Source organism: Erinaceus europaeus, chromosome 6 (assembly GCF_950295315.1).
Source record: "Erinaceus europaeus chromosome 6, mEriEur2.1, whole genome shotgun sequence".
Lineage (NCBI taxonomy): Eukaryota > Metazoa > Chordata > Mammalia > Eulipotyphla > Erinaceidae > Erinaceus > Erinaceus europaeus.
The window spans coordinates 3,569,601-3,589,665 of record NC_080167.1 but is presented as its reverse complement, the minus strand read 5'-3'; the positions used below and the strand labels follow the sequence as shown (position 1 = coordinate 3,589,665).

The following is a 20,065-nucleotide window of genomic DNA, read 5'->3' as shown; positions in this document are numbered from 1 at the left end:
GTGCGCTTAACCCGCTGCGCTACCGCCCGACTCCCCCATAGGTAGATTTTAAGAGCAGGACTCTGGGGCCAGACAGTGGTGCACCTGTCACCATGAAAAAGGACCCAGGTTCCAGTCCCCCTCGGTCCCCACAGGTACGGAGGCTTCAGGAACAGTGAAGCAGTGCTGCAGGCGGCTTTCTTGCTCTCCCCTCTCAATTTCTTTGTCCTAGAAAATAAACATTTAGAGAGCCCAACAAACAGGATGTGCACCACAGAGACCTGCGAGGCCTCCCCAGGGCAGCAGCGGTGCTGCGGCTGGAGCACTCTGGGGTGGGCAGAGGGCACCCCCTCACGCTTGAGCCAGACCCAGGGCCGGGGAAACCACCACTCAGGCACGCAAGTGGCATTCTGTGATCAGATTTATTTTTTGTTTAAATTTCATTTACTTTTGTTTTACTGTAATTTACACAAGAGACTGCCAAGTAAACTAGGTGTTTACATTCACCACACATCCCCTCTAATTTCCAGCTGTTAGAGACGCTCAGCTCCGTGCGGCGGGCTCCGGCTGCCACGTGTCCCGGCCCCAGACGCTGCTCAGCAGCGATCGTGCTGCCGAGACCCAGCCCCAGTCTGGAACCCGAGTGCGTGGGGTCAGAGCGTCACTGGGCGGTGGTGCTCCTCAGCGTGTCCGAGTCACCGGCATCACGTCACGGGGAGGATGGATGCGACGTGGGTAGACAGATCCCTTGCTAGTGTAGGTGGCTAGGGGCCTCGAGGGGAGAAGACAGTTTGTGACCTGAAGGCCCGCACAGGATGGCTGCAGCCAAGCACCCCGGACTGGTGGATGGACGGACGGACAGACAGGAGCGGGCCCAGGACCCCTACCGAGCTACTGTCCTTTTCTCAAAAACAAAAACCTGGGGTCGGGGGGAGAAAGGCGGCAGCAGCAGCTTCTAACCGTCACCACCCTGCTCGTTTCGGACACAGACACGCCCCACCCGTGGGGGACGGGGAGACCCTCAGCAGGGCTCCCCGTCACCACTGCCTGGCATCCCAACTGCCCGAGTGTCGGCGCCTGGATGTGAACCCTTCGATTTGCTTTTCAGCTTGCAGAGAGCGAGGCCGCAGGCCTGGCTCCGGTCCATCAGGTAAGCCGGGCATCTCCGACCGTTTGCATAGTTTCCAAGCTGTGATTTCAGAAAGCAGTCATCTCAGAAACTCCACGGAGGTGCTGCACTCCCAATTTTTCTACACAGCTTACAACACTATTAATTCCCTCACCAATTTCTCTGCTTGCCTATCAGGACTCTGAAAATCGTACAGAATTTATTATAAATCACAGACCACCATTGCTACTTTAATAGGTCTGATGTAGAAAAATACTTGAAATTTAAAATACAAAAATCCAATATAAACCAGAATATTTTTTTAAAAGGATTTCTTCTTTTGGGGCAAACAAGTAGAAATTGGCCTACAACTTTATTTCTTGCTAATAGGCATTGTCCAATTTCAATTGGTTTCAAAATGATGGCCATCCAGAAATAAATCGCTATAAATACATTCAGAGTTTACATTCCAGATTTAGTGGAATACCAAAAGATTCTGAACATTTTTCTGTGGGAGTCTGTTGCTTACAGGACTAAAATAAAAATGTGTAAGAGACTGATTTGAAATAACAGAACAGTAGTAAAAGTCTATGTATAGATATGTATGTATGTATATATATATATATATGTATGTGTATGTTGGTCCACAACTTGACAGGCATGAAACACACCGGCTAGGATTACATCGCAGTCAGTCTGTCCATTCATAGCATTACTCTGATAATTACTAAAATTTATCCCAGGTATACATATTGAAAATATTTCCTTTGCATTCTTGCTGAAGATAGGTACAGTACTTTGGAGAGACGGCACTAATCCCGTTTGCTTGTATGTACACATATACACGAGTGTGTGCGTCTGGACCCACAGCCCACATGCGCTTTACACACAGCTGCGGGCCCACAGCCACAAGCGCCCGGCCGGGAAACACCAACACTGCAAGGTACTGGTCAGTCTTCACTCATCACTGGCTGCACTTGTCCCCCTCACTTGACCTTGGTTACGTAACTGTAAGGAGAGCAAAAAGACAACACAATGTGTTAAAACAGAGACGCGCGCACACACGCGCGCACACACACACGCGCACACACACACGCGCGCACACACACACGCGCACACACACACGCACACACACACGCGCACACACGCGCGCGCACCAGGTGGCAGCTGGTCAGATACGTTCTCCAGAAGAAAAAAACCCTCAAAAGTGGCAAAACCTTGAGCAGAAAATGTACCTCCACTGACTGCATTTTAGACAGTGTCACCTCTTAGAGGTCTTGTTCTTGACTTTTTTTTTTAGAGGGAAAATAAATGAGAAGCAGAAATGAACCATAGAAAATTTGACAAAAGCAAGAGTAACTTCGATTCCCACATGAACACTCAATCTGATGAGAGGACTTGCTAGGAATCCTGGCGGAGTCCCCTCACTCGCACGCGGCCCGACTGCTTCTCTGGGAGTCTCCCCGGCGGGCGCGCAGACCCCAGCGCAGAGGAAGCGCTCCATTTGGACCCCTTCTCCCGGAAACGCCACGGCTCAGCACCAGCAGAAACTCTGACAGCAGCAGCGGACTTCTTTAAGATGTGGGCTAGATTTCTGAGGCCGCCTTCCTTTGTCCACACCAGAGCACAGCTCAGCTCTGCTTATGGAGGTGCGGGGGGGTTGAACCTGGGATTTGGAGCCTCGAGGACGAGAGCCTCGGCGTGACCATTATACTCTCTGCCCCTGCCCAAGTTTGAGGCTTCTAATTTCCTTCTCTAGGAAAATGTCTGTCTGATCTGGGTATGTAGATTTGTCAGGGAAACCGCGAGTGCAAAGAAATCAAGGCTACCCATGTGCAGGTTCGCTGTTAGGACTGAGAGTTCGATGTGCGGGCAGGCCGCTGGGGGTTGAAAAAGATGAGCTCACGTCACGGGGGCCCGGCCCTCATGGGCCGGGAGGGAGGGAGGGGAGGCACTGGCGGGCCGACCGGGAAGGGCCATCTAGCCGGCTACCGCGGGGACAGCGGGCCCCACACGATGGCACTGAACACGGAGCGCGACCTGCCCCACACATCAGTCCCCACAGAAGTGGAGGTGTCAGTTCCTGGTACGCGCATCAGCTTGGATTCTAAGAAGCAGACATTTTAACCCTTAGCCTCTGCGCAGCAAGTTTTCAAACATTCTTTTTCCCCACCCAGGTCTTCACTTACACAGTTTGGTATTGTCTCTGACCCTACAGGGGACTCATCTAGACATCAGCAGCCGACGTGCCTCGGACGGAACCCTTCTTACGCATCTAAACGTAAAATAAAACCGTGAGCTGCTGGAGTACAGGCTCTCACTGGGTTAGTAAGCGGGACAGGGAGACCCGGAAGGGACTGTGAAGGGGCTGCTGTCTGCAGAGAACTACGGCCCCCTGAGGACGAAGCTCCGAATCCTGCCTCGTCATCTTGCCCCAAGAAACACGGCGGAAGAAGCGTGCACCTACTCTGGACTCCAGGACGCTAGCCGAGGGGAGGGGAGGCGAGCTAACCGCTGTACTCCCTCCCTCCCTCCCTCCCTCTCCCACACGGGAAGGGGCTGGGGGCCACCGTGCGGGTTCCGAAACCAGGACCCTCCAGTAACTCTTCGTGGGAAAGGAGGAGCCAAGGAGGGGATGAGAGAAAGAGGTCATCACAGGAACGACAGACGACGTCAAGGGCCGGGGACAGCAGAAGGGCAGATGCTCACAACAGCTTGAGGGGCGTCCGAGGAGAGAGCAATGAATAGAAAAGGAACAAGTGCTAGTGTGCTCCTCAAAGGCAACGCTGCCCACCGACCCCCAGCCCCAACAAGCGTCCCGAGAGAAGGAGGCCGTCTGAGCGTCTGCCCAAAGAGCCCCTGAGCTGCGAGCCCCAGCCGGTGCTTCCCCGAGGCAGCCTGTGGGCAGGGACACGCCGGCCGCACTGGACTCAGCTCCGCAGCCGCTAGTCCTCTCCCCCAAACAAAACAACAACAACAACAACAAAAACCCAAATCTTCAAAATAACTTGCAAGAAGGGACGTTCCGGACTGAAGCGAGCTCACCCAGAAGGCACGTGCCAAGCCCTGCGCGTGAACGCTGGCGCTCCGTGGGGGCCCCAACGTGGGCAGCTCTGGCCCTGGCGGTGTTGCCCCCCTCTGCTCACAGAATGCAAAGCAAAACAAGACAGCTGGGAGAAGTGAAGTTGTGCACGTGGGAGGCCTGGCTCTGCCAAGTGGGGAAAAAAAGAAAAGAGAAGAGAACAGAAGAGGAGAGGAGGAAAAGAAGCCGCACTCACTTGTCCGCTCGGGCACTGGAGTGCAGGACCCCAAGAGGCAGGCGGCCCCTGGTGAAGGGGGGCCCCGGAGGCGGTGCGCGCCGGGCAGCATCACCGTGTTGCTCCGCCAAATACCAGAGGCCGCAGCAAGGGAAAACGCTCCCTCCCTCCATGGCCTGCATAAACCCGACGTGTGTGCCTGTGCGCCCGCCCCGCAGAGCCCGCAGAGCCCGCAGAGCCCGCAGAGCCCGCAGAGCCGCGGTCTGTCTGGAAGTCCTCTTCAGGGTGTGGTGCGGGACTGCACTCTGTACCTGCTCTGCAGCCTCACGATCTGCTAACCTACTGCTCATCTAAAGAAAAACCGCTTCAACGGGCAAACGAAACTCCCTCTTGAAATAACTGACAGAGCAGCCAGCAGGAAGCTCAGAGCACAGGACCCCCCGCACGTGTGCCCAAGTGCTCTGGTCTCTTCCCACCCTTCACTGGACAAATCTTAAGGGGGGCGAAAAGCCATCACGAGGCCCCAACCCTGGAGCCAGAACAGACCTCTACTCACTTCGTGAGGGACTTGAGTGGCTAAGGTGGGGGACACAAAAATAATGCCGACGACAACGATGGCCTCCGGCAACCCAGGATCTCAGCTAGTGCCGGCCTGCCTTCTGTCTTCAAGTGTCATTCCCAACTTGGCGGGACGGGCCGGTGGGCATCGCAGCAGGGGAGGGAGGACACTGCCCAACTAGCTCAAGAAGTCCCCCCGTCCGGGCTCCACTCACCCCGCTCTAAGCACGATTCCTCCTTGCTACGGGAAGTTCCTCAGCTAAACCTCAGCGTGAAAACAATGGCCCTTCCCGAGAGGCCGCGTGTATCTGGTCCTGGCTGACCTGTCTCCTGCTGTGCGGTCAGCCCACACCGGCCGCCCATGGGCTGGCAAAGGAGTCGGCAGCTATCTCTGGAGCCTGTGAGTGGAGGTGGGAACTTGTTTTCTGCCAAGGGCCAGACAGAATTACCAACTGAAAAACCAGCACGAACTGTGCTATGAAGAGAGCTTCAGTTGCCTTGGAGCTTCTGGGCCATCAACAACTGCTCAGGTCGCCATCGTGAGCCCCCCCCCCCGCACCCCCCAGAGAGAGTGAGACCAGCCCAGGTGGGGAGAAGAGATGCACCTGGGTGGGAGAGGGCTTCCCAGGGCGCGTAGCCTTCGAGAAGGAAAGCATGTGGGAGAGGCACGGAACGGGAGGCGGAAGGCAGCGTGGTTTCCTCTTGCCTGTTTCTGGTTGAGCGTTTTGCTGGGGTCAGCCTGGAATCGCAGGGCTGGGGAGGGCCCCAGGCTCACCCTATCGCCACTTTGCGAAGACCCACAACTCAGAGCCACTCTGTGAAGCAATGAAGCCAGAGGGGCTTCTACTGACTGGGTCAGAAAATGAATCCCAATGTATATATTATATATATATTTTTAAACCAGAACACTGTTCAGTTCTGGCTTATGGGGGTGCGGGGGATTGAACCTGGGACGTTGGAGTCTCAGGCATGAGAGTCTGTTTGCATAACCATTATGCTATCTACCCTCCGCCCATGAATCCCAATTTATAATGCCATCTTTTTGGGAAAACATATACCAAATTAAAAAAAAAAAATCAACTTAAAAAATGTTGGGAACAAAGTCCATTCATAAGCTGGAGACAGCTTCAAGTTTACTTTACGTAAAGATAAGGCTAAAACATTTTATTGCCTTATAAAGAGAATATGTTCTAGTCCTCTCAGAAGGTTTGTATAAAACTAATTAGAAACAGATCTGCTGTAATCACCAAAAGTAAGCAATTTCAAATACAGATTCTTTACAATACTACATGCCAGACTAACAGATTTCCTCCTGTGCCAAAGGACCTCATCTGCTGCCATCTCAGTGATTAAACGGCGCTCCTGCCTCACACGCAGGCATCCGTCAGACATTCTCGCCTGCCTGCAGGGCTCCCCAAACCGGGATGCTGGCAGAACTCGAGATGACTGCTTGGAAACCGCTAGCCGGCCCGGACATTCCTTGGGCTCAGTTCCCCCGTGGGGCCCAACTTTCAACTGAGAAGTGGAGCCCAGAGCAAAACTCAAACCAGATCCATGCAAGAGGAAGCGGGGGCCACCAGTTCTTGGGAGAAGGGGTGTTCCTGGGTGCGTGTCAGGGAGGGGCTGGTGTGAGCTCCTGCCGGGACAGGTCACGCAGACCTGCCCGAAGTTTATGAAGGGGCCCGGAGACCCAGCTAGGTAAGAGGAGAGGAGGCTTTTCTGGAACCCGGGCCGGCAGTCCCAGCTTCACCTTTTCTCAGAGGTGGGAACTAGGCTGACTGTGCTCACACCGTTAACTTGCCAAAGGGAACCTGTCTGACAGTGAGTGTCTAGAAGAGCCACGAAGCAGCTGCCATCCGTCTAATTCCATACAAGATGCCCAACCAGAAGGAAAAGGGAAAGCCGGGCGCAGGGAGGTGTTAGTGCCTAGGAAACCCGTCAGATGCAAGAGCCCAGGATGGCCCCTAAGAATATTCCCAACTGAGCACACGGGGGGGGGGGGGGGGGGCGCGGGGCGGGGCGTGGGAAGTCTTACGGTCTCTAGCTGTCTCTGGGTCCCCTCTCCACGGGGCGGGAAGTCTCACGGTCTCTAGCTGTCTCTGGGTCTAATCTCCACGGGGCGGGAAGTCTCACGGTCTCTAGCTGTCTCTGGGTCTAATCTCCACGGGGCGGGAAGTCTCACGGTCTCTAGCTGTCTCTGGGTCCCCTCTCCACGGGGCGGGAAGTCTCACGGTCTCTAGCTGTCTCTGGGTCCCCTCTCCACGGGGCGGGAAGTCTCACGGTCTCTAGCTGTCTCTGGGTCCCCTCTCCACGGGGCGGGAAGTCTCACGGTCTCTAGCTGTCTCTGGGTCCCCTCTCCACGGGGCGGGAAGTCTCACGGTCTCTAGCTGTCTCTGGGTCCCCTCTCCACGGGGCGGGAAGTCTCACGGTCTCTAGCTGTCTCTGGGTCCCCTCTCCACGGGGCGGGAAGTCTCACGGTCTCTAGCTGTCTCTGGGTCTAATCTCCACGGGGCGGGAAGTCTCACGGTCTCTAGCTGTCTCTGGGTCTAATCTCCACGGGGCGGGAAGTCTCACGGTCTCTAGCTGTCTCTGGGTCCCCTCTCCACGGGGCGGGAAGTCTTACGGTCTCTAGCTCTCTCTGGGTCTCCTCTTCCATTTTCCTGATGTCTTCCATTGTCAGGTCGATCCACTTGTCGATCCAACAAAAGAGCTGGCGGTGAAAGTTGGTAAATATCCTTTTTTCTTGCTTTTAAAACAAAAGAGAGTAGTGTAAGATGTCAAAAGACCAAGGCTAGCCCCAATCAATCCCTGAAGTCTACATAAAGTTGGTTTAAAAAGACCACCGAGTCGACAAATAAAAACCGGGGTCCTTCCTTTGGTGGCGGAGCGGTGTAAAACTGACTCCCGTCAACTCAAGATCCCTGAACACGAGCAGAGGCAGCGCGTGCACGTCCTGATCCAACACAAGCTCCTGCTGGGTCCCATTTTTACCCTTTTCTACGAGATCAACTCGAAGTTGTGCTTCGTTAGTGTCACTCTCAACATCTCTGCAGGTCCAAGGAACGCCGTGAGGGAGAGCAACTCGCAAGCGAGAGGCGTCCTGGGTTCCTGGCTCAGTCAACCAAGAGCCCTCACCTGCCTCCACTCGTTTCTCTTCTCCAGTGTCACTGCCACTACAGAACCATGTCTCTGTGAGGGGTCTGAATTATTTAAGCATTACTAAACTTCCCCGACGAGAGGGAACAGTGCACCGAACAGGGAGTACTTTTGGACAATCTTCAACATTTAAATTTTCCCCCAAGACCAGAAGGGACTCGATCAACTACACGTGTGTCTTCCATTTATCAGGCCGGGTTGGTGCAGCTAGTGATCCGGGAAGGAAGGAAGCGGGCCAGCATCTACAGAGTGCCTGCCTGCCGCGGGCCAACTGCACGCGGGCCCGAGAGTGATCAGTCTCCAGCACTTGGGAGACTCTGCTAAAATCAAACGCTTCATTCAGCAGTTAATTTACAAGTCAGAAGTGAGGATGAAGCTGAAGATACAAGTAGCTGTCGGTCTGCAGACAGAACGGGAGCCTTTTCATAATGGTCTAGAACATTCACATGACAGAAAAATCCCAGACTTTCCAGATTCCCCATGTGCCCACCACACGGGCTCTGACAAAAACAATTCTCCCCTTTCTAGCCCAGAGCGCGCACGCCTGTCACTGAAGAAAAGTGACAGAAAGACGAGGCAGCTGGACCTGGAGCCCGGGACAGAACTATGCTCAGTCGCAGCTACTGAAGGCCCCGCAGGAGAGACTGCCCAGTAGACAGGACAGCGTGTGTGCAGGGCAGGCTCAGACAGCAGCCGCCGCAATGAAAGCAGTCTCAGAGCGCGAACACGCCCTCCGGCTGGCGGCCCACAGGCAGCCCTTACCTTCTGGATGAAGTTCTCTACTTTGCTCTGCAGACCCCACCACTTGAACTTGATGGTCACCAGCTTATAGGCGCACATCTGAGGGCAGTCGGGGTTGCCTGCCAGCTCCTTCTGCAAAGAGAGTTCAGAGGGAGAGACCGTCACTTCCGGATTCACGTGCTGATGGCGACTGAGCTTGTGTGCGGAGATCACAGACATGCACGGCCCATCCCTGTCGCCCGTGTGCCCATAACCGCTTCAGCACAAGCTGCAAACCCGCCCACGCGGTCACCACCCGGCCCTCCTGTCCGGCGACGCCGAGCTCTGCTCAGAGCGCAGCAGTCCTGTGCTTCAGCCGTGAGCTCTACTGCGCGCCGCGCCCCCACTGTGGGTACGGGAGAGTCTTCAAACTCTGGCGAGTGTGTGTGGGGGGTATTTCCAGCAGAAGGGGGACAGGCAGAAAGAGGCAGCGCAGACATGGCCGCCCAACAAGGCAAACGCACAGGTCCTGGGCTGACTGCCGCCAACAACCACACCTGCCGGCTCAGGTGAGGAGGGGCACTGGCCGAGGTAGGACAGCCCGGATTAAAGCAGGTGGGCAGACAGCCTGCGGGCTCAGGTGAGGAGGGGGCACTGGCCGAGGTAGGACAGCCCGGATTAAAGCAGGTGGGCAGACAGCCTGCGGGCTCAGGTGAGGAGGGGGCACTGGCCGAGGTAGGACAGCCCGGATTAAAGCAGGTGGGCAGACAGCCTGCGGGCTCAGGTGAGGAGGGGGCACTGGCCGAGGTAGGACAGCCCGGATTAAAGCAGGTGGGCAGACAGCCTGCGGGCTCAGGTGAGGAGGGGCACTGGCCGAGGTAGGACAGCCCGGATTAAAGCAGGTGGGCTGACACCCTGCGGGCTCAGGTGAGGAGGGGCACTGGCCGAGGTAGGACAGCCCGGATTAAAGCAGGTGGGCTGACACCCTGCGGGCTCAGGTGAGTAGGGGCACTGGCCGAGGTAGGACAGCCCGGATTAAAGCAGGTGGGCTGACACCCTGCGGGCTCAGGTGAGGAGGGGGCACTGGCTGAGGTAGGACAGCCCGGATTAAAGCAGGTGGGCAGACAGCCTGCGGGCTCAGGTGAGGAGGGGGCACTGGCCGAGGTAGGACAGCCTGGATTAAAGCAGGTGGGCAGACAGCCTGCGGGCTCAGGTGAGGAGGGGGCACTGGCCGAGGTAGGACAGCCCGATTAAAGCAGGTGGGCTAACACCCTGCGGGCTCAGGTGAGGAGGGGCACTGGCCGAGGTAGGACAGCCCGGATTAAAGCAGGTGGGCTGACACCCTGCGGGCTCAGGTGAGGAGGGGCACTGGCCGAGGTAGGACAGCCCGATTAAAGCAGGTGGGCAGACAGCCTGCGGGCTCAGGTGAGGAGGGGGCACTGGCCGAGGTAAGACAGCCCGATTAAAGCAGGTGGGCAGACAGCCTGCGGGCTCAGCAGCGCGGACAGGCATCCTGACGTGGAGGTCCCCTCTGGCAAGCACCCGGGCAGTGAGGCTGAGTCTGCAGGGTGGTCCTCCCCGGTCAGCTTGGGGTGCATCCTGCATCGGCACCGCGGGCCTGCAGAACCAGAGCAGCTCCCACTCTGCTCGGGGCTCCCGACAGTCAAACTCACAACTTAGACCCGGCACAATGACGGGCAGTCCCGGTTCCCACGAGAGCAGCCCGCAGACGGACACCCTTCACACACGGGGTGCTCGAGCCCGCACACCCGCGCCGGCCTCCAACGCCGAGTGGTGTGTGAGCAGATGCTCTCTCTCCCTTTAGCCACAGACACGTCGACTTAGAGGACGAGCCTGAGCTGCCGCTGCACGTCGGCCAGAAGCACTCGGCCTCGTTCCTGCCAAGGCCTTGGCGACCCGCCTCCAGTGAACGGACGGTCATGTGTGTGAGTGTCCGTGTATATTCTCTCCTGCTGTTTTAACGGGACCCCGAGCTCTGCTGTAGTTAACGTTTCTTCTTGAAAATGGCACGTGGGCACAAACGTGGGCAATACCAGTGATGGGCCCTTCTGCAGTGAGCTCTACACAACAAAAGGACCCCCAGCGTATCTTCCCAGGACTCCCTGCCACAAAGCAGCCCCGTGAGAGAGCAGCGCACACACGCACTGCACTGCATGCAAAGGTCCCCCCAGCAAACACTAAGTGGTGCCACCCGCCGCCCGGTCCCTGTTCTCCTGTGGTGCCAGGGAGCCAACCAGGCGCTCACACAGCAAGGCGGGTGCTCTGAGCTGAGCCGCGTGTGGCGCCCTGGGACCCCAGTGACTTGTCTCCCAACTGTTACTCCACAGCAGATTTGCTTTAAGGAAACATCCCGGGGTGCGGAAGCTTAACAGTTATGCTAAAGGTTTTCATGCCTGACGTTCCAAAGTCCCAGGTTCAATCTCCAGTACCACCCACCATAAGCCGGAGCTGAGCAGTGCTCTGATCTCTCTCATTAAAATAAAACAAAACAGGGGTCGGTGGTAGCACAGTGGGTTAAGCGCCAGTGGCACAAAGCGCAGGGACCGGCATAAGGATCCCGGTTCGGGCCCCCGGCTCCCCACCTGCAGGGGAGTCGCTTCACAGGCAGTGAAGCAGGTCTGCAGGTGTCTGTCTCTCCCCCCTCTCCATTTCTCTGTCCTATCCAACAATGATGACATCAATAATAACAACAATAACCACAACAAAAGCAACAAAAGGGGGGGGAAAGGCCTCCAGGAGCAGTGGATTCATGGTGCAGGCACTGAGGCCCAGCAATAACCTGAAGGCCAAAAAAAGAGAACATACCAGAGTGCTGTTGATCACAGGCCACTCTGGATTGCCAGGCTCCAGTGCTAAAAGAAAAACCATCCCACCATCTTGTAACAACCACAGGATGGGGCAGGGTCCTCTGTGAAGAGCTAAAGTTAATACAAACAGGCTACACCAAACTGGCACTGAGAAACACACACACACACACACACACACACAACTTCAACAGCTACACAAGCTTCTCACACTCCTTCTCTGGCCGGCTGCTTAAATAAATTAACTCATAAAGTAACAGTGGTCTACAAAATTTCGTTTAAAGCCCATATGGGGCAGAAAAGAATTAGTTATCTCAAGTTGTCTTCCCCATATCTAAAATGCATATTCAACTTCAATGTGCTATTTGCTTGTCACCCAGCGTACACACAGTGCCTAAAATAAGGCCAGGAAAGAACATGTAAATTGACAGGAAACCAAGCAGGTGAGTAACAGCTGCTTCCGGTACTGCCAGCCGCTTCCGCACAGCGTGCGACCTCAGTGTGCAGCGCAGGTGACTGGAAGCGGGAGCCCCACACCCAGGCTTCTGTCTGACCACTGCTACCGTAAGGCCTCCCACTAATGCTCACAACGGCTTACACAATTCAATTTTTTAAAAAATATTTATTTCCTTTTTGTTGCCCTTATTTTTTTTATTGTTGTTGTAGTTATTATTGTTGTTGATGATGTCGTTGTTGGATAGGACAGAGAGAAATGGAGAGAGGAGGGGAAGACAGAGAGGGGGAGAGAAAGACAGACACCTGCAGACCTGCTTCACCGCCTGTGAAGCGACTCCCCTGCAGGTGGGGAGCCGGGGGCCCGAACCGGGATCCTTAAGCCTGTCCTTGCGCTTTGTGCCACATGCACTTAACCCCACTGAGCTACCGCCCGACTCACGCAATTCAACTTTTAATCTGAGCCGCGGCCATAGCGCTGACGCTTCACTTTGGAAGTGGGTTTTTAAATTTTCCATTTATCTTTTTAAAATTTTTTTTCCTTTTTGTTGCCTTTGTTATCATTGTGGGTTGTTATTGTTGTTGGATAGGACAGAGAGAAATGGAGAGAGGAGGGGAAGACAGAGAGGGGGAGAGAAAGACAGACACCTGCAGACCTGCTTCACCGCCTGTGAAGCGACTCCCCTGCAGGTGGGGAGCCGGGGGCTCGAACCGGGATCATTACGCCGGTCCTTGCGCTTCGGGCCACGTGTGCTTAACCCACTGCGCTACCGCCCAGGCCCCCTGGAAATGGCTTTAAGTCTCCGTATTTGGTCGTGAAAACACAAAGCGGCCACCCTGCCCGGAAGTGACTGAGTGAAGATCCCAGTTCCTCTTGGCACCACCGTTCGGGGGCGGCTCAGGCAGCCGGAAGGTCCTGGAGCGGCTGCTATGCCGCAAAGCTGCTGAACCTGCAACTGGAGCTGCGTGGGGCGGGGGTCCCGCAAAGCCCCCTGGGTGTGCACTGAGCGCCCGGCACCGCATGGAAGCCACATAGAGCTCCCCAAGTGCTGGTGCTTCATACACTTTCTCTCTTACAGATTTGAAGGCGGGGATAGTTCAACAGCGTATAAATAAATGAAAGAAGAAGAACAATAAAGCAAGGAAGCAAAAGCAAAAGAAAAGGTGGGTTGAGGTGGCGGCCCAGCGGACAGCTGAGCGGTGGGAGCACCAGGGGTGGGTCAGAGGAATCCCAGGACAGTGTCTCTCCCTTTCTCTACACGCACAGAATAAAAACTGGGCTGGGCAGGTGGCTGTCAAGTCTTGGGTGACAATGGACTCAGCTCCTTCCACAAAACAGCGCAAGGACCCGCATAAGGATCCCAGTTCGAGCCCCCGGCTCCCCACCTGCGGGGGAGTCACTTCACAGGTGGTGAAGCAGGTCTGCAGCTGTCTGTCTTTCTCTCCCCCTCTCTGTCTTCCCCTCCTCTCTCCATTTCTCTGTCCTATCCAACAATGATGACATCAATAACTACAACAACAATAAAACAAGGGCAACAATAAGGGAAAGTAAATAAATATAAAAAATTAAAAAACAAACAGCCAAAGTTGTGGGCTGACAGAGACCCCAAACTATGATTCATCGCTACACGGAATCTACCTTCCGACTGTAGCACAGCAAGTACTAGCTAGTTGTGAGATGTTTCCAAAGCTGTATTTAAACAGTCTGTATACTCACTGAATTCCTTACATTTCATGTTTCTAACTGAAATCAAAGCCCCAAGCCCGAATCATGTTTCTAATTTCACAAGGCAGATTGGGTTACTCGGAGGTATGCGGCCGAGGCCCGAGGGAGAGAAATGCATACTGGAGCTCTCGGCAAACTAAACAAGACGCGGCGTGTTTGAGCGAGTGGGGCGCAATCAGCCCGTGCTCTCCACAAGGCCGAGGTTCTTGTGTCCGTGACAAACAAATATATACAAATGGAAGGGAGTTAGAAAGTAAAACAACGGAAGGCCGCAGGCTTCCTGGAAGCTCGTGTGCTAAGCCTGTAGCCGGTACGCCGGGCCCTGTGCCGCCCCAGGCCCACTCCCACTCCGGTTCCCCGGGTGAGACATGCCGGAGAAGACGGACAGGCCTGCGCACCACCTCGCCAGCTAACACTCTGCAAGGACGCCGGTTCCAGGAGTGCCCAGATTCTCTCTGCATCTGATAGGTTGTCGATTTAGTTATTTAAGTGTACACCACGGATTTCAGGAAGAAAGCTAAAAATGAGCACCTTGCCGGGGCCGCTGTTTGCCCATGCCTGACGGCAGGCGAGGGCAGGGAGAATAAATAAATACATATAAAGAAATTTAGTAAGTCTCTGTGCATCAGTGAGACCCGAAGTCTTGTGGCTTGTGATTCAGGGGGAACAGGGGTGGGGTCAGAGGGAACACATCAGCTAACCTGACACAAATCACCCCAAGTGACAGAACCCCGAAGTAGGGTTCAGTGGCGGGAGATTGCCAGCTGGCTGGACAGAAGAGAAACGCCATGCAGAGCGAGCAAAGGTGAGCCCAAGGTCGGAAGACTGAATGAACTAAAGTCTTTTTTTTTCCCTCCAGGGTTATCACTGGGGCTCGGTGCCTACACCATGAATCCACTGCTCCTGGAGGCCATTTTTTTCCCTTTTATTGCCCTTGTCTTTTTTTTTTAATCACTGTTGTGGTTATTGTTATTGATGTCATCGTTGTTAGGACAGAGAGAAATGAAGAGAGGAGGGAAGACAGAGAGGGGGAGAGAAAGACACCTGCAGACCTGCTTCACCGCCTGTGGAGCCGGGGGCTCGAACCGGGATCCTGACGCCGGTCCTTGTGTTTTACACCACGTGCGCGTAACCCGCTGCACCACCGCCCAACCCCCAAGGGTCAAACTAATTTCACGGAAACAGCTCCAAAACGAAGACAGGAAAGTGTCCTGCCTGTGACAGGGCCCCCTGGCTTCTTGCACGTCTGCGTCCTGATCTGCCCCGTGCCGTCGCCCCTGCAGAGGGCCAGCCCGCTCAGTCACTGTCTGGACCCGACAGGAGACTTTGGGCTCTGAGATCTGAGGTGTGGCTAGAAGGAGTCCGTCCTGAGCACAGAGCTTCTGGAGGACACAGAGAAGCCTTTTGTGGTGTCCTGTGAGACCACCGCAGAGCGAGTCTCTATATCCTTACACCAAACCAGCGACAAAGCTAGTTGCCGAATCAGGCACTTAGAAGAGCCAGCCCCGCCTCAAGGTCTGCGCTACAATGCCTCGTCCACAAGGAGGTCCAGCCAGAAACTGCGTGAGGCTGCCAGGGAGAGACCACAGGGTGCTGTGAACACCTCTCCTGGACTCGGGCACACACAGGGGAGGGCGTACGGGGGCGCCCTCAGCCCTCCCCTCTGCGAGGCTATCTGGAATATGGCGTCTTGCTTTAAACCAACAAAGATCAGCTTGCAGAGAACTCTTTGGGTGGCTTCAGACGCCATGCTGGTTTCCACACACACCTCTCACCTTGGCTGAAAAACCAGCGGGATCTTACGGCCACCGACAATCAAGGCTGCCAGCTTGCTGACCGATGCGAGGTGGGAAGCGAAAGGGGTCAAAGTCCTCAGTCAGCTGGCACGCTCCTTTTTCTGCATGTCGGACAGCCAGTTCCTTCTGGACTCTGCCCGCCTCATGACAGCAGGAGTGCTCAACTGACTACTCAGAACCACCCCGCTATTTCAGAGACCACGGCAGGTCACTGAAATTCAGTTCAACACAATACAAGTGATAACGGGTTGCTGCACCTACCACAGTGTGGCTACAGTTAACAGCCAACAGGGGACAGACAGACAGACAGACACAGACACGCGTGCGTGCGCGTGCGCGCGCGCACACACACACACACACACACAGAGAGAAAATGCAGGAGGTGTTAAAATGCAAGTAAAAAAAAAAAGGGTAAAATCATATTATTTCTAAAACCTAAATCTATTCAAGAAACCCCAATACAGGGCGCCGGGCAGTAGCACACCTACTGAAGTGCATGTCATCATCACTCACACGGACCTGGGTTGCAGTCCCAGCTCCCCACCTGCAGGGGGAAGACTTCATGAGCGGTGAAGCAGGGCTGCAAGTGTCTCTGTCTCTTTCTCTCTCTATCTCCCCCTCCCCTCTCAATTTCTCTCTGTCCTGTCAAGTTTAATAAAAAGGAAAAAGAGGAAACAATGGCCACTAGGAGTGGTGGATTCGTAGTGCTGGCACTGAGCCCTAGAAACAGCCCTGGTGGCAAATTAAAAAAAAAAAAAAAAAAGAAATTTAAACGAACACGAATCTATTACCAAAAAAATGCAATGTGAATTAAGGGGGAGGGATCATAAATAAAAGCATTCCAAGTTCCTAAAAGGTTGGAAATTAGGTCAAGTCAGAGTCAGAAGTCAAACTACCGAAGCTGTCTGTTAGAAAGCTGGGTGCCCCAAAGTAAGAGACTCTGGGGTGGGTGGGTGGGGGGAGAGTCCAGATCCTGGAACAGGCTGACAGAGGACCTAGTGGGGTTGTACTGTTATGTGGAAAACTGGGAAATGTTATGCATGTACAAACTACTGTATTCACTGTCAAATGTAAAACATGAATCCCCCAATAAAGAAATTAAACAAAGCACTGTATTTCTACAGCGATTGAAATTCTTACCTTGACAGTGTTTTTCTGACTTCCATGAATCAAGTATGGGTGTGTTCTTTTTTAGAAAACAACTACTTGTCATCAAAGTTGTTCTCTGTGGTCCCACTTTCCAAAATATAACCAATAAAAAGCCAGGAGCGTGACGCTGGGTGAGGGGGTTCGCTCCGCACTTACTAACTAGAAACCTTCACTTAACATGGATGTCTGTACTGCTCCAAGTCTCAGAAGACAACATCTCAGCCCCCCGGACTAAATCAGTTGTCTCTTGTAAGAGTTATCAGAATAGCATTACGCTGGAAGTGACAGTCTGGCTCTGTTCTGTTTGCTAATGTGGCACCGACTCGCTGGCCAACTGCAACTGGCTGTGAGTCCTTATCGCAAATACAACTATCTTTGTGCCACTGCTATTTTTCAATTCAACGTCACCGGCTCTCCCGGACCCGGGACCTGTCAAGTGTTCGGCAGCCAGGATTCTGCCTGTCAGAAAGGTCAGCATCAAGTACCTTCCAGTTGGCTCCCAACGGGCCTCTCTTGGTCTTGACTGACTGGAATAGCGCTGGGTCTTCATCAGCTTTGTAGTCCTGCAAAGCAAAAGCAAAGTCAGAGGCAGAGAAAAACCCAGAGAGTCCTCTTCCTCTCGCTCAGAGCGTCTGGCAGGGATGGGAGCACACAGACACCGAGCAGGTTGCCGTCTCTCAGCTCTGGCTCCAGCCCCGCCTGGAGCCTCCACCGCAAGGTCCGGCGACAACACACCGGAAAGCGGCGCTGGTCTGCAGACCCTCCGGAGACCACCGGCGACCTCGGTGACCGGCTCCCAGGCTTCCCCACTGCCAGCCACGCCTCCGGCAAGTGCGATTCCGGCTCCCCCCGGGACGACAGACCTTCTCTGCAGCTCCACCTGCCTCCCAGTCCCTTTGGCATCACGCACACAATCTACCGGTAGGAGGAAAACCCGCGTCTGAGCAGCCGGGCTCTGGGCGAGGACGTCCCATCTGGAGCGGGGGACGGTGTGGGCACAGGACAGACTTCCGAGCGCACCCACCGGAGACAGACTCACGGCCAGTCCCGGCGATGACTCCTCAGGAGGACGCCGCCAGTATGAGCCAGTATGAATGCGGCATCGAGGAGACCACGCGCTGGGCGGAGAGCTGCGGGCGTCGTCTCGGGAGCCGGGCAGTGGGGCTCGCTCGCTAGGGCGGCAGCACGGCCGCCTGAACGCCACGATCGAGCCACAGCCTGACCACAAACACGCCGGCTGCAAACCCGGCAAAGCGCCGACGGCTCTGCATGCACGGCCGTTCCGACACAAAGACACACAGGCCAGCAGGTCGAGCCTGCTCTCCCCCACGGACGAGCGCCAACACTGGAGCCACCACCTTTGGCGTGGGAAGCCAGAGGGGGCCCGGGGGCAGAACCAGAACCGGAACCTGCTCCGGGTCCCGGCGAGTGGGTCTACGCTGGGGGCTGGGGACAATCTGAGAGGAGGGAACAGAAGCCCCAGGGCACAGGCCCCGGCCGCCAACAGGGAACCAGCCCAGAGTCGGGTCAGCACGGAGCCCAGAGAGGTATTTCCGAGTGAGTCTGAAAATCGTATTTAGACACCACGGGGCCTGGGCAGCACTTAGCAGATCAAAGCGTCTGAGGAAAGCACCTGTCACTAGGGGAGGGTGTTCCCGAGTCTTAGAGGAACGTCCTGCTGGCCGTATCACAGCTGAGGTGACACAGCGGAGCCTGGCACGAGCTGCACAGTAAACACACTCTCTGAATCTGAGCGACCATTAGTCAGAGGACGTCCCATTATTTTAAGGACCATTAAGGAACAAACTCGGCCAATACAACAATCTCTAACTGGAAGACAAAGCCTGACGCTGAATAAATAAAAATGGGGGGCGGGAGGGGGAGAACCTTCACACTGAAGAAATGTTCTGCAGGAAAACCTGTGGCTTCCAATGCGCAAGGAAGAAAAGTGAAACTCAGCGAACGCTGTGTATAGAGAAGAGCAGCGTGACCCAAGCAGCGGCCGCTCGCAAGGGCTGTGCGTGAACCGCAGCTGGAACAGCGGGCCTCGGCCACCTCCGGCCTGCGCAAAGGACGCTCCCTTAGGGTAGGGCTGAATTCATTAAGGGAACACTCACCCCAGGAGATGGCCCGAGCCGGGTTACGAGCACGATGCCAGCCGGAGAAGGTGACGACGGGAGGGAAGGGGTTAAGTGGACGCCTGGGCCGAGACTGTCCCAACCCCCTGCCATGCCAGGGTGACACTGGGGCTGCTTTCCAGTACCTGTCTGACACCACGAGCGAACTAAAGAGAGGGGCTGAAACTGGTTCTCTCCGACTGACTGCACGCTGTCCCGGGGCAGAGCAGCTTGGAGGCAAGAGGCCTCCAGTTGGAGCTCTCACACCCACCACCAGCGGCCAGGGCACCTACACATGCTCAGTTTCCTCCCTTCTCTGCACGGGGGACTCCCAGCATCAGAGGGGACTGAACCTCCAGGCCGGCCCGGCTGCTTCACCGCACAGGCCAGACAGCCGCGGGCCGGCAAAGGCAGGCGGCCCGGAGCACGAAAGCAAACCGTGTCCTCGCCCGCCCGTGCCCTGGGCCCGCTCCCCGAAACCACAGTCTAGAAGGGCAAGGCGTCCAGGGACGCCAGGCGGGTAACACACAGTTCCAAAGCACCAAAAAGGCAGCAGCTCTGGCAACCAAAATGGACCCTCCTGTCAGGCCTCAGTGTGTGCCGAGAAAACATTACACATTCACCCGGGGAGTTGAGTCTTTCCTCTCTGTCCTTTTTTTTTTTTTTTCCCCCTTTCTCTTGAAGCAAAAGCATCAAACATTAAACATTAAAGACAGACTGAAAATGTAACAAAACCCAATTACTAACAACAGCACCTTACCCTTGACAGATGAGAATAATGCATCTTGTCAAAACCTAGGAATTCCCGTGTTTTTTTTTTTTTTTTTTTAATGTTAGTGTGAACACGTAAATGTTTAATCAGTTGAATTAAGAAGCAAGGTATTAAAGAGCAAAGAGTCAGGTGTTGTTTAACAGTTCTGGTAGCCTGGTAGCCAACACTAAATCCTCCAAGCACGATCCTTTTTTTTGCTACTGTTTTATTGTGGGGTATCTGGTCTGGTCTTTCTGTACTGGAAACTGGCCGATTTATATCCATATCACAATGAACAAATATATTCCTTCATGTATGACAGTTCCAGCATACGGAATGCAACCTCAGCTACCAATTGTAGCTGCAAATGAGCACTGGTGTGGAGTGAGACAGCCTGCTGGCTTTGTTAGTATTCCGGCTCCTCTGGGATCCCATGGGGAAAGGAGAGGCTCTGATGAAGAGAAGCCCTT

General features: G+C 54.9%; 1 protein-coding gene across 2 annotated transcripts in view; it reads right to left on the bottom strand.

The window, feature by feature from the left end:
• Positions 1-382: 382 nt before the first annotated feature.
• The window catches only part of PITPNB (phosphatidylinositol transfer protein beta), a 47,715-nt gene continuing 28,032 nt past the window's right edge, over positions 383-20,065 (bottom strand). Inside the window, exons 8-12 of one of the 2 annotated variants that reach the window (XM_007529602.3) lie at positions 17,213-17,290; positions 8,821-8,931; positions 7,526-7,648; positions 3,277-3,362; positions 383-2,095 (exon numbers count right to left, since the gene is read on the bottom strand). In XM_007529602.3, coding sequence (XP_007529664.1) covers positions 3,315-3,362; positions 7,526-7,648; positions 8,821-8,931; positions 17,213-17,290 — 360 coding nt within the window. In that variant the 3' untranslated portion in view covers positions 383-2,095; positions 3,277-3,314. The remainder of the gene's footprint in view (positions 2,096-3,276; positions 3,363-7,525; positions 7,649-8,820; positions 8,932-17,212; positions 17,291-20,065) is intronic. The other variant, XM_016191074.2, reaches the window with a different exon arrangement.